Source organism: Eptesicus fuscus, chromosome 2, assembly GCF_027574615.1.
Source record: "Eptesicus fuscus isolate TK198812 chromosome 2, DD_ASM_mEF_20220401, whole genome shotgun sequence".
Classification (NCBI taxonomy): Eukaryota; Metazoa; Chordata; class Mammalia; order Chiroptera; family Vespertilionidae; genus Eptesicus; species Eptesicus fuscus.
This window is the reverse complement of record NC_072474.1, coordinates 63,822,642-63,837,157: the sequence shown is the minus strand read 5'-3', so window position 1 is coordinate 63,837,157 and position 14,516 is coordinate 63,822,642. Positions and strand designations below refer to the sequence as shown.

At 39.1% G+C, this 14,516-nt stretch overlaps 1 protein-coding gene across 1 annotated transcript; it reads left to right on the top strand.

Moving 5' to 3' along the window:
* Positions 1 to 607: 607 nt before the first annotated feature.
* Positions 608 to 14,329, top strand: THAP9 (THAP domain containing 9). The gene is made up of 6 exons (XM_054727782.1): positions 608 to 758; positions 3,253 to 3,448; positions 5,070 to 5,370; positions 7,344 to 7,494; positions 11,278 to 13,087; positions 13,122 to 14,329. Exons 1-6 carry the CDS (start codon positions 679 to 681, stop codon positions 13,368 to 13,370), a joined length of 2,787 nt encoding a protein of 928 aa, XP_054583757.1. The 5' UTR covers positions 608 to 678; the 3' UTR covers positions 13,371 to 14,329.
* Positions 14,330 to 14,516: the final 187 nt, after the last annotated feature.

Here is a 14,516-nt window from a genome sequence, read left to right as displayed (position 1 = left end):
CGTTGAATGAAAAGTCGACGCATTCTCACAAATCATTCCAGATCCTCCGGGGTCACATACGGGCACCCAAACGTACCAACAGCTCCTAACATTATCTCCGCCTCAGGGAAGTAACCAGTTACAACGCAAAAAAATAAAAAAATGAAATGCCTCTCTAAATAACTTATTTTTGGCCCAATGTGCCTTCACTATTTCTAGGGCACACGCGTTTATTCCTCTCCCTTCTTCCCACCACAGCTTCCATTTCCTTTCAGCCGGAGACCCAGCGCCCCTGGCTTCTCCGTCACGCTGGTCTCGCCCCTCGGCTTCCCATTCTCAGGGTCAGCCTCACAAAGAGCGCGATGGCACTGGATTTAGCCACAGCGGGAGAGAAGGACAGGAAAACAGGCCCTTTCCAACACAACGCCCCAACCACCCTCGAACCGAGAGGGCGGGGCGATCGAGTGCTCGTCTTCGTGCCCTTGACCTTTCCGATTGGCTGCCGAGACACCACGCAGCCTGTGATTGGTCACGGCGTCTAGCGTAGCGCCCACAGGAAGGAAGGATAAGAGTCCTGCGCCTTAAAAGCCCGCCTTCCCGACAAATAAAGGTCGCGGACCCTCAGCGGGTGGAGCTAAGTTTCTCGCGATTCATGCGGTTCCGGGGGGCGCCGGAAGTGGGACCCCACGTTCCAAGAAGATGGCCCGAAGTTGCTCCGCTGTGGGTTGCAGCACCCGGGACACCCTGCAGAGCCGCAAGCACGGCTACTCTTTCCATTCGTGCGTGAGAGCAGCCTCGGAGCTGTCTTAACTCCTGGCACTGCCAGGCGGGCCGTAGGCCGGGGCGGGTGGGGGGAGTAAGGAGGTGGGGCTGAGTGTGGCGCCGTCCACGTGACGGGCTTGACCCGAGTAACGTGGGACTCGGGGGAAGGAAACCCGGGAACTGGGAGGGTTAAAATCGTTCGTTTTTTCCCGCTCAGTGTTTACCTCCAAATTGCTCATACTTCCTCAATGCCTACTGCTTGCCTATGGCTTTTCGCGACAGTTACTTGAAAGGAATTGTGCTTCCTTTTTTGGTTTATTGAACGTGAGGAGACGGGAAGGGAGGGGAATTTGAAAGAGCTGTGGAAGGCGTGCGCTTCCATTTAGTGTGTGGGTTGCTCATGGGCGTGAGTCCAGGTCAGTTTTCACCAGCCGTGCCGGTCCTTACCAGTTGTTCAGTAGCAGTCGCCGAGCGCTGCAAGGCCGGACGTATTCTGGCTGAATCCGGTCATGGCGAGGAAGTTTCCTTTGGCCCCAGAGGAGGGCAGATCTTCAGACCAATCTAAATTGAACCCACATCTATGGCCCAGGATTACAATCAATGTTCAAGGCACATTGGGAAATAGAAACATGGGTAAAACGTCCTCAAAGACAGATGTATACTTTACAAAGAAGTAAACTAGTCCTGGCGGGGTGGCTCAGTTATTTGGAGCGGTGTCTGGTACACCAAAAAGGTTGTGGGTTCCATCCGGTCAGGGCACTTAACCCACGTTGCGATTGGACCCCCAGTTGGGGCGCAAGGGGGAGGCAAATCAACAGACTGAAGTTTTGATGGATGTTTCTCTCTTACATGGATGTTTCTCTCTGTCCCTCTCTCCCCCCTTCTACCTCTCTCTCCCTACTTCTATGTCCCTCCCCCCTCCTCTCTAAAAATCAATAAACAATATCCTCCAGTGGGGATTTAAAAAATAATAAACTATTAAGGTAATGTGAGATGTAGAGTTAAGCCATTGACAAAGCACTTTTTTAAAAAAATACATATTTTTATTGATTTCAGAAAGGAAGGGAGAGAGAGAAATATCAATGATGAGAGAGAATCATTGATCAGCTTCCTCCTGCATGTCCTACACCCCCCCCCCCCCCCCCCCCCCTGGGATCTAGCTTGCAACCTGGGCATGTGCCCTGACTGGGAATCCAACTGGAACCTTATTTATGGGTCGCACAAGCACCGAGCCACACCTGCCAGGCTAAGGGTATTCTTTAAGACGAGGAAGAAGGGGGGCGGGGGGAGATAAATGAACAATAAAATGGGAATAAGTACATATCTATCAACAGTTGTATCTAAAAGTAAATGAACAAGGAATCTAATGAACAAAATAAACTGATGAATAAAGTAAAATTAGAGGCATGGAACAGACAGGAATCTCAGAGTGGGGTAGGAAGAGATTAACCAAAAATCTTATATGCATATATGCATTATCTATGGACACAGACACTGGGTGAATGCCTGGATTAGGGCAGAAATGGGGCGGAGAAGGGCATTGGGGGTAAAACGAAAAGGGGACATCTGCAATACTCTCAACAATAAAGATTTTTTAAAAATTCAGGAGTGGATTAGCTCTTGTTACAGGGTATCCTGATTGAAGGCTTGCCGGGCAGTGTGGCCCAGTGGTTGAGCATTGACCCATGAACCAGGAAGTGGAGGTTCTATATCTGGTCAGGGCACATGCAGGGGTTTCAGGCTAGATCCTTAATGAGGGGCGTGCAGGAGGCAGCTTACTGATGATTCTCATCACTGATGTTTCTATCCCTCTCCCTTCCTCTCTGAAATTAATGAAAATATATTATAAAAAGGAAAGACTGAATAAGGCTTGACTGAGGCTGAGGGGCTTTTTTCAACAAGGCTCACTCACAGGTCCTTTGGTTGGAGGCCTGGGTTTCTTGCCAAGTGGAGCTCATAGGGCTGCTTATGACATGGCAGATAACTTCCACTTGGAGAAAAACCATTCAGTAGAGTAAGGGGGAAGCCTCAGTGCCTTTTATGATCCAATTTCATTGCCCACTGTCACTTCTGCTCTTTTTGTATTCCTTAGAAGCAAATCACTTAACTCCAGCCCACACTCAACGGGAGGGGAATTAGGCTTCACCTCTTGGAAGGAAGAGTACCAAAGAATTTGTGGACCTGGTTTAAAATCGTCATGGGGGGAAAATTGCCAGAAAAGGAAAACACATTAAATCTGAGCTGATTCTGTTCAGTGTAGGCAGTAAAGGCACAATGTGGTGGGATATTTAATATAAGGATTGCCCCCATACAAATTGGGACAGGATCACTATTGAATTTCTGGATTCAGAAATATGAAATAATTTTGAAAAATGAAATCAGATTAAGTAAATTAAACTTTAACTGGACTTAATGTTTATATAAAGCAGTTAAATAATAAATGGGTTTATATCTGCTGTATCATTACTATAACATTTTCATGTTAATAGAACTTTAATATGATTGCTGTAGATTTCCAACTGATACCATACTGCGCTCAAAATGGATCAGGGCTGTTAATCGCGTGGACCCCAGAAGCAAAAAGATTTGGATCCCAGGACCAAGTGCTATGCTATGTTCCAAACATTTTCTCGAAAGTGACTTTGAGTCATATGGCTTAAGAAGAATGCTGAAAAAAGGAGCTGTGCCTTCTGTTTCTCTATACAAGGTACTTAAATCTAGGTGTAAACAAAACTAAATTTTACTGAGGCTTTAAAAATGAAGATAGCTTACATTATAGCTAAAATCTGCAAAGATTTAAAAAACAACAACACCCTGTGTCTTAAAATAAATCCAATAAATTTTAAATGCTTAGAAAATTAGTTTTGTTTACATTTAAATCTGTAATATTAGTAATACTGCTTTTGGAGCTTGATAAAAAGTAAGGTATATAAATGCAGGTCATATGTGTAAATATACATAGAGGTTACTAAGCTGATCCCAAAAATCAACTTGGGGGCATAAAAAAGCCTGGACTTAGAATTCAGGCTTTTATGTGACAGTTTTTTAAAAAATGTATTTTTTTTATTTCAGAGAAGAAGGGAGAGGAAGAGAGATAGAAACAGCAATGATGAAAGAGGGGCCTCATACACGCCCCACATCAGGGATTGAGCCAGCAGCCTAGGCATGTACTCCAACCTGGAATCTTAACTGTGACCTCCTGGTTCATAGGTAGACCCTCAACCATTGAGCTATGCCAGCTGGGCCCATATCTGACAGTTTTCATAATACTTTGAAATTACCCCCCTTTTTTGGCTCCTCCTAAGAATGTTCCTGATTTTGATGAAAGATGTACCTAATTATTAGTGTTGACATAGAGGAATATACAGAAATAGAAGACTTTCTATGGGTCAGTCACCAGTATTGGTTCAAAAGTCGATGCTCAACCACTGAGCCACACTGGCCGGGCTGATTGTTTTTATTTTATCCTTTGACCCTTTAGCCACACTCTTTTACATGGCTCAGTCACTGTACAGGCTGCATAGTCATCTGTTTTAGCCTGCTACTATTACCCTTACCTTCCTCTTATTCAATGGAGTCTACTTCTTTTGGTGTTGTTTTTTCTTATTCCCCTATTCAAAAGAATAATAGCTGGTGTTAAATCCAAACTCATAAGTTCCAAAGCTTCCTATTTAACTGATCTGTGTATTTTTGATTGCTTTGAACTATTGTTTTGAACCACATATACTTACCCACAGTAAATTGACTTGCTTTCATGCTTTTGTGTAAAATCAATAATAGTTACTATTTATTAAGACCTACAATAGTTAGGCATTATACTAGGAGATTTACATATATTTTTGTGTCCTCAAAACAAATGAGGAGATGTGGGATTGTAGAGATTAGGTGACAGCTAACAAGTAAGGGAGCCAGAATTCGAACACTGGTTAGTCTTACTAGTAATTCCAACACTTAGGCTCTGTCCACTATGCCTTCCTTTTGGCACAAGTAACTTCCCTGTCCCCTCCATTAAGCCATGTTATTGCACCTTCAAAGAACCACTCAAAACTCATATATATGCACAAATTACCACCTTTCTCTAGTTACTTTAATCATTTCAGAAACTTTCAGCATTGTATTACCATTTCTGTATAAATGCAAAAAAGAAAAAAGAAACCCTGTTTACATTGTCCTACAGACTATACATTTTTTAAAAATTAGAGATTATGACTTCTCTTTCATAACTGACTCCACAGCAACCAGGTGAGTGCTTTGTGTTCAGTGGTATTATTATAATCTTCTGTGTGATAATTCCTAAGATAATTGTAATTTTTTTTTTTCTGTCATAGGTTCTTCAAGATGTACAACAAAACGGTAAAGCAAGACAGAAAATCCTAAAAGAGCCACTTCCTGATGATTCTGAAGAGGTTGCTACTGAGGACCATAACTACAGTTTAAAGAGACCTTTGACAGAAGCAGAGAAACTGGCTGAAGTGCAACAGATGCTACCATTGTCCAAAAAAAGACTTGTTCCTGTCAAAAACTACAGGATGATCAAGAAGCGAGAGGGTTTACAATTAATTGATGCACTGGTAGAAGAGAGACTACTTTCTGAAGAAACAGAGTGTCTGCTACGAGCACAATTTTCAGGTATGCTCCCCAATGACCTGTAATATTTACAAAATAGCTTTTAAGTTTTCTGAAATATCTTAAGTACCTGTATTTACTTTGCTGTTGCTTATGAAAACATGCTTTTTGGCTGAGAAGTGAAAAATCTCCGTAGCATAAGCAAGAAGAATGAAAGGTAATCACCACAATCCTTTTATGGTTTTCCAATTTTAAAAGTAATATGTTTATTCTAAGAATAGCAAAGAATGACCTAACCGGTTTGGCTCAGTGGATAGAGCGACGGCCTGCAGACTGAAGGGTCCCAGGTTCGATTCCAGTCAAGGGCATGTACCTTGGTTGCGGGCACATCCCCAGTGCGGGGTGTGCAGGAGGCAGCTGATCGATATTTCTCTCTCATCGATGTTTCTAGCTCTCTCTCCCTCTCTCTTCCTCTCTGTAAAAAATCAATAAAACATATTTAAAAAAAAAAAAGAATAGCAAAGAAGTATATAAATGATAAAAATAACAGATAATCCTATTACCCAGAGTTGAGATCAGACGGTTTATACCAGATGGTGTACTTTTCACTTTTTATAAAATGTTTACCCATGTTATCTCATTCTTTTTTAAAATTTATTTTTGTTGTTGATAGTATTACAGATGCCCTCCATTTTTCCCCCCTTTGTTCCCCTACCTCAAATTCATTTTTTTAAAAAGATATTTTTATTGATTTTAGAGAGGAAGGGAGAGGAAAAGAGAGAGAAAAATACCAATGATGTGCCCTAACCGGTATGGCTCAGTGAATAGAGCTTCGGCCTGCGGACTCAAGGGTCCCAGGTTCGATTCCGATCAAAGGCATGTACCTTGGTTGTGGGTACATCCCCAGTGGGGAGTGTGCAAGAGGCAGCTGATCGATGTTTCTCTCTCATCGATGTTTCTAACTCTCTATCCTTCTCCCTTCCTCCCTGTAAAAAATCAATAAAATATATTTTTTTAAAAATCAGTGATGAGAGTGAATCATCTATCAGCTGCCTCCTGCATCCCACACCCCATCCCCTATCCCCACCCTGGGGTATGACCCCAGAAACCTGGGCATGTGCTCTGATCAGGAATGGAACCGCCACCTCCTGGTTCATAGGTTGATGGTCATCCACTTAGCCACACCAGCCAGGCTCAAATTCTTTACAGTTTTAACTGCTACATAATTTATCACTCAAGTCCTTTTACAATGGAGTTGAACTAGATAATTTGCAGAATCCCTTTGAGTATGAAAATTGTATAAATCTCCAAATATTTTCTAAAATATTCCATAGAATAAATATATGTGTCCATTTGAAAAACTACCTAGTCTTTGTGAACCAGGATGTTTAAAGAGGGGCAAAATAAGAATTGCCAACTTACTCTTTGATGAGAGAAGCAGATAATTTGGATTTACATTCTGGTGAATAAGGAGCATGTCCTGCTTCTAGAAGAGTAGGTATCTCTAGCGGAGAATATTTTGTGTTTTTCCAAGTGAGGAATAGAGGTAATTAATAGATATCCCACCGGGAACAGGGGTGCTTGTTTTGTTTTTTCTCAGTGGTAGGAAAGATTGTCTGTTCAATCCAAACATTCCCCAGAAATGTTTCTCATGACTAATTTTTACCCTCATATAAAAGTAACCAGGGAACAAATAAAACAAAAAATCTCCTTATAATCAAGAGGCTTAATTTTATCCAGTTATTTTCTTTTCTTTCCTGTGTCTCTAAAAATCTCTACTTAGGCTGTCAGTGAAGTTAAATACAGTGATTCATTGGAAACTTTTTTCTTCCCTCTTTCTAGTGAAATGATTCAAGATAAGTTGGTTTACAGGCTCAAAGATAGGATATTAATCTCTGAACAAAATCAGTTAAGATGTGATTGTATTTAAATTTTGGTGCCCAGTGCATTTTAAATGAAAATTTTATGCTCTATACCTGAAAATGTTACTGTATACGTTTTTCATCACAAAAGAATAAATAAATTTATTTTAACAGATTTTAAATGGGAATTGTACAACTGGAGTGAAACATCTGAGTACTCTACAGAAATGAAGCAATTTGCATGTACACTCTATTTGTGCAGTAGCAAAGCCTATGATTATATAAGAAAGATTCTTAAACTGCCTCATTCTTCCATCCTGAGAACGTAAGTGAATTACTTTATTGCATTATAGAGATTAAGGCTATTAGTATTCACACTCTCCTTTATTAGTCCATTTCCCTTTTTAAAAACTTCCTATTTGGTGTTTACATATTAGCACAATCAATGTTTTCACCAACAAAATGAAGACATATAGTCTGACATCTTTTGCATCTGCTAAATGATAGAGACATTCTGAGTGATACAATTCAAATCTTGAAGTGTTGGAATTTCTAATACACTTCAGTAGTCTTAATATGTGACTATCTTAGAAAATCTAGAAGGGTTCTAGAATGATACCATTGGTTTGAAGCAAAGAACAAAAATCTGAATTTTGCCCTAGCTGGGTTGGCTTAGTGGATAAAGCATCAGCCTGCGAACTGAAGGGTCCCAGGTTCGATTCCAGTCAAGGGCACGTGCCCAGGTTTCGGGCTCGATCCCCAGTAAGGGGCGTGCAGGAGGCAGCCAATCAGTGATTCTCATCATTAATGTTTCTATCTCTCCCTCTCCCTTCCTCTCTGAAATCAATAAAAATTACATATTTTTAAAAATCTGAATTTTTTAAAGCTCTGGACAACCTTCATTGGTAGTTTGATGCCAATGAAGGTTGTCCAGAGCCCAGATTATGATAAATAATTTTTTTGGATTTGTGATCAAAATACAAAGATATATTTGTAATTTTCTTACTGTAAAGCAAATAACACAGTGACTGTATTTTAATACCTTATAAATTTAATATTCAATTTTCACTGATTTTACTGATTTCTGGTTTTACTGATTTCTCTTTACTTTTATTTATTTACTTGGCTTAAACAGAAATTTATTGTTTCAGAGTTCTGGAGGCTACAAGTCCAAAATCAAGGTGTCTGCAGGGTTAGTTCCTACTAAGGGCTGTGAGGGAAGGGTCTATTCCATGCCTCTCTCCTTGACTTGTAGATGGTAGTCTTCTCCTGTGTTTCTTCCATTATGTGTTTCTTGGTCTAAGTTCCCTCTTTTTATGAGGATACAATCATGTTGGAGTGACCTCATTTTAGCTTGATTACCGCTATAAAGACCCTATCTCCAAATTAGGTCACATTCTGAGGTACTGGGGATTAGGATTACAATATAACATTTTTGAGGGGCACAATTCAACCCATACCAGTTACTTTCCTGCTGCATAAGCCTCCCATTTCCCATAGACCAAAGGCCAATTCCTTCCTGTGGCTTCCTGAGCTTCCTGCAATGTGGCTTCTCCTGGCCCTGCAGCTTCTCTCTTACCTTCCACTCTGCTCTCTTGCTCCATTTGTAAGGCATTTCTTGCTTCTTGCTTTAGGGACTTACTATTCCGTCTGCCTGAAATGCCCATTCTTTCTGTTAGTACTGATGATTGATCCTCACCTTTCAGACTCAGACTAGGTATTACATCCTTTTAGAAGCCTGGCCTACCATTCTTCTCCCAATTCTGGTTTAGGCACTTCTCTTGCACACACTATATGGAACTGAATCTTAAGTACAATAACACTGTGTTCCACACTATACTATGAGCTGCCCAAGTACAAGGCCTACATCTGGTTCTTTGTTATACCCAAACACCCTAATCCTGAGCAGTGCTTGGAACACAATGGTCCCTTGATGAATATTTGTGCAATTGAAAGAATGCCTACATGGTAATTAGGATTTCGAATAGCTATAAGAAAGACAGTGTATCTCAAGTTGCTGTCTAAAAACCAGCACTCCATTTAATTGGAGTTGGGGCAGAGACGAGCCAGGATTGACAGGAGCCATCTATCTCTTCTGGAAGGTGCCTCTTTGGTTTCTTGTTGCTCCAACTTGAAAACAGAGTCACAGGGGCTCTGAGTTGAAGAAACTCTTAGATACCATGTAGTTAAACCCCCTCATTTTAAAGAAGGGAGAAATTGAGGCCTGGTGGGAGAAAGGGCCTCAATTATCATGACTTTTTTTTTTTTCCATTTTGGGGAAAACATCTTTTTTTGTAAATTGAGATGTGATTGACATAAAATTCTATTAGTTTCAGGAGTACATTTATTCAATACTTGTACATATTTTAAATTGATCACCACAATAAGTCTAGTTAACATCCATCACACACACAACATTTTTTTCTTATGGTGACAACTTTTTCTTTTTTTTTGGTTAATCCTCACCTGAGGATAGTTTCTCCATTAATTTTTAGAGAAGAGTGCAGGGAGGAAGGGGAAGAGAAAGAGAGAGAGGAAAAAACATCGATGTGAGAGAGACACATTGATTGTTCACCTCCTGCGTGTGCCCCAACCAGGGCTGGAGATGGAACCCGCAACCCAGGTACATACCCTTGACCAGGAATGGAACCTGTAACTCTTTGGTCCATGGGCCAGTGCTCCAACCACTTAACCAAACTGGCCAGGTAGTAATGAGAACTTTTAAGATGTACTCTCTTTGCAACTTTCAAATATACAATACAGTATTATTTATTATAGTCACCAGACTGTACATTATATCCCCTCTTAAAAAATGAATGAGAATTTTTCTCCATATACACTATTAAAATACTACTACTAAAACATTTAGAAATTAGAGAAAGGAAGGAAAAGTCATTCATTGTTCCTCTATATTATATATAGGCAATTATTGTTACCATTCAGGGAATTTTCTAACAGGCTTTTTTCTGGACTTAGATTACTAGTTTTTTACATAGTTGTGATCTTTTTTAAAAAATATATATTTTTATTGATTTTAGAGAGGAAGGAAGAGGGAGAGAGAAATAGAAACATCAGTGATGACAGAATCACCTTTTGGCTGCCTCCCGCAGGCCCCCCACTGGGGATCGAGCCCGCCACCCAGGCATGTGCCCTTGACTGGAATCGAACCAGAGACCCTTCAGTCCACAGCCGACGCTCTATCCACTGAACCAAACCAGCCAGGGCTAGTTGTGATCTTTAATAGCTGCATATTATCAGGGAATTGCATCCTAGTAACTCAGGCATTCTCCAGCTATTGGACATTTACATTGGAGACTCCCTTAATTGCCCCTAAGAGTATACTTTTGAAGCTATAAGGAGCAATGAGAAAAACTGAACAAGGCACCAGCAAAGCTGGGTTTCACACTTGTGCATAACTAGCAGCACAATATAGGTCAAGAGGCTTAACCTTTCCCTCTGTCCCAGATTCCTAACTATAAAATGAGGTAGATGTACTATACGTCCCCAAAGTTTCCTTCCCCTTCAACAATTTCCTCATTTCAGTGAATTTACAGGTCAGACTGGTTTATGATCTGAATTCTAAATACATCAATTAGAACAAACTGAGTAATTGATTTATATACTTTAAAAGAAGTAAATGAGAAATTAAAAATTATTTTGTGGTATGTTTGCATCTTAAAATACTACTCTGTTTCTAAGTTTCTCTATTATCTTACTATTTTATGATAATTCTATTTACTTGAGAATTTGGCTACTTACACTTGGCTTTATTTCTTTAGAGATTTAAGGCTACTTCAGTACCATTTAAGGCATTTTCTCTCCTTTAAAAAAGAAGTATGCTTTTTATTTATTTTAGAGAGCAAGTGAGAGGGAGAGACAGAAACATTGATGAGAGAGAAATATCCATCAGCTGCGTTCTGCACACCCCAATGGGGATTGAGCCCACAACCTGGGCATGTGCCCTAAATAGGAATCAAACTGTCCTCTTGGTGCATGGGTCAATAACGCTTAACCAGAGCCACACCTGCCGGGCAGCATTTTCTCTCTTTTTAAATTTTTTTAATTTCTTCATTTGTGTCTTATATTTTTCAATTTTTTTATTTTCCAGATGGTTATCCAAATGCAAACCCAGTCCAGGTTTCAACAGCAACGTTTTTTCTTTTCTTCAACAAAGAGTAGAGAATGGAGACCAGCTATATCAGTATTGTTCACTGATAATAAAAGGTGTATCTCTCAAGCAACAGGTTCAGTGGGATCCCAGCAGTCAACATTTGCAAGGGTTTATGGACTTTGGTCTTGGCAAACTTGATGCTGATGAAATGCCACTTGCCTCAGAAACTGTTTTGTTGATGGCAGTGGGTATTTGTGGTCATTGGAAAACACCTCTTGGTTATTTTTTTGTAAACAAAGCGTCTGGATATTTGCAAGCTCAGCTGCTTCGTCTTACTATTGGCAAACTGAGTGACATAGGGATCACAGTTGTGGCTGTTACGTCTGATGCTACAGCTCAGAGTGTTCAGATGGCAAAAGCATTGGGGATACACATTGATGAAGACAACATGAAGTACACATTCCAGCATCCTTCATCTTCTGGTCAACAGATTGCATACTTCTTTGATTCTTGCCACTTGCTTAGATTAATAAGAAATGCATTTCAGAGTTTTCAAAGCATTCAGTTTAGTAATGGCACAGCACATTGGCAGCACCTTGTGGACTTGGTAGCACTAGAGGAACAGGAATTATCAAACATGGAAAGAATCCCAAGAAAACTTGCAAATTTGAAAAACCATGTACTAAAAGTGAATTCAGCTGCCCAACTCTTCACTGAGAGTGTGGCCAGTGCGTTAGAATGTTTGCTGTCATTAAGCCTGCCACCTTTTCAAAATTGTATTGGTACCATCCACTTTGTACGCTTAATTAATAATCTCTTTGACATTTTTAATAGTAGGAACTATTATGGAAAGGAACTTAAAGGACCTCTAATGCTTGCAACTTTTAATAAAATTAATCAGGTATTAACTGAAGCCAAGACGATTTTTGTTACATTATCTGATTCTAACAATAATCAAATAATTAAAGGTAAGCGAAAACTAGGATTCTTGGGATTTTTGCTTAATGCTGAGAGCTTAAAATGGCTCTATCAAAATTATGTTTTCCCAAAGGTAAGGCCTTTTCCATATCTTCTTACTTACAAATTCAGTCAAGACCATCTGGAATTATTTCTAAAGATGCTTAGAAAAATACTAGCAACCAGTTCTAACCCTACCTGCATGGCATTCGAGAAAGCTTACCATAATTTGGAGACCAGATACAGATTACAAGGTGAAGTTTTTCTAAGTGACCTGAGCATCCTCGACATCTCAATTGCTCGAAGGACAGACATAAACCTGGGGACAGTTCAACGTCATTATGGTGTCAACATTATAAAGACTCCTTTTCACAATGAGGATATTTGCCTAGACTGGTCTAATTGTTCACTAAGTGAGGCATTACTAGACCTATCAGATTATAGGCGAAATCTCACCTATTGTGCTGGTTATGTTGCAGATACATTATCAACTCTTTTAACTTGTGAGGACTGTGTCAGTGCACTGTATGCATCGGATCTCAAAGCCTCTAAAATTGGGTCACTGTTGTGTGTTAAAAAGAAGAATGGTTTGCATATTCCTTCAAAAAGTTTATGTCGAGTCATAAACATTTGTGAGCAGGCTGTAAGAACCCATTCAAAAATGCCAGTTTATGAACAACTTCCTAAACAGAGGGAATTACATCTTCAACAGGAAATATTATGTGAGCTTTCTGGACATAGTTATCTTTTTGTAGATTTAGATGAGCATCTCTTTGATGGAGAAGTGTGTGCCATCAATCACTTTGTAAAGTTACTAAAAGATATAATAATCTGCTTCTTAAAGTTGAGAGCTAAACAGAGGGAATTATATCTGCTTCTTAAAGTTGAGAGCTAAAGATAGAGCTCATTTCCCTATAAAACAGCCAGAAAGACTTGAAATGAAAATGTCAAGGAAACACTGGTCATCTTTAGAGGGTTGCAAATGTTTAAGTTTTGCTAATACCAATAAATTCAGGCATCTGCTAAGTAACCATGGATATCCATTCAAAGGAGAGACCCAAAATAAATTTAAATTTATATTAAGAATAGTTGGTCAACACTTATTTTCAAGTTCATCCTACCATATTTTCTAAATTGATCATTCTGCACAGTGGACGGGTTTGTATTCTTGGAATTTACAACTTGCATATTTTATAAAATCTGCTTGAACTTTGGTATGGTTTGCGGCATTTTAACATTACCAACCTGAACAAAGCAGTAAGAGCGGACTAGACAAGAAGTACTGGCTTTGAATTTAGTACCGTAAGACTGACTAATGTGACTGGACATAATTTTAATTTGTTCAATCTACTTTAAAAACGAGAAAATAACAACTAGGAGTCACAACACATTGACTCCTTTTACAAATAGACTACATTCCTTAAATGAGCTTTGGTTGACAGAATACCTTGAGTATAGTTTTATTTACATATGAAAATTAATGGTTTTAGATTTAGGCTAAATTAAGATATCAGATACCACAAAATCCCTTTGCCAGGGTATCCTAAAATAGAAATATTTATGCTTTATCAGACGGACAGTAAGCATCTGAGCCATGAAATAGTTCCTTGTGCTGCAGTGAAGCTGGGGATTATAGTTTTAGGGACGTACACAGGTGATGTAATTTTCACAATTTATTGTCTCTGGACTTTGAAATAGTACTTTTGAATAATAGAGTGGATAATTACTTGACTCCTATTGAAAGAGCCCAATGCTCCTCAGCAAATGAGAAATTTTTATGTCAACTTCTGCTTTTCTGAAGCCTACTCGTATTTACAGGGAGGCTAAAATAGTGAAACATTTCAGTGTTGAATGAATAATGGAATTTTATAGCATGTAGTAATTTGGGAAAAGATGGTCAATTGAGATAATAGATATGAAAAAAATTGTCTTAAGTTTTACAGAAATTTAGGAGTAACTTAAATACTGTCAAAGATGGAAATATAATAAGGCCAATTTTCTCACACCCAGAGTTGAAAAGATAAATAGAAAAACATGTAGGTATATGTACTTTCATAAATGGGAGTATTTTAATGGATAAAAGAAGCAAGCAAGCACAGCACATTATTCACCTGTGTATGTAAAATACTCTTATTGAATGAATGTTAAAAAGTACAGTTAATAAGAAAACTAAAGATTGCAAAAGATTATTTACTGGGTATAAGTTGAGTTTTATTAATTGAAATTTACCCTAAATAGTATATTTTAATATTTTTTATACTCTACCTCAAAGGCTTAAG

Bases quoted from the DNA above. Each gene is read 5' to 3' on its own strand.
- THAP9 (XM_054727782.1), top strand. From the start codon at position 679: ATGGCCCGAAGTTGCTCCGCTGTGGGTTGCAGCACCCGGGACACCCTG. The intron at 759-3,252 runs GTGCGTGAGAGC...TGATTGCTGTAG, and splicing joins CACGGCTACTCTTTCCATTC to ATTTCCAACTGATACCATAC. The intron at 7,495-11,277 runs GTAAGTGAATTA...TTTATTTTCCAG, and splicing joins CATTCTTCCATCCTGAGAAC to ATGGTTATCCAAATGCAAAC.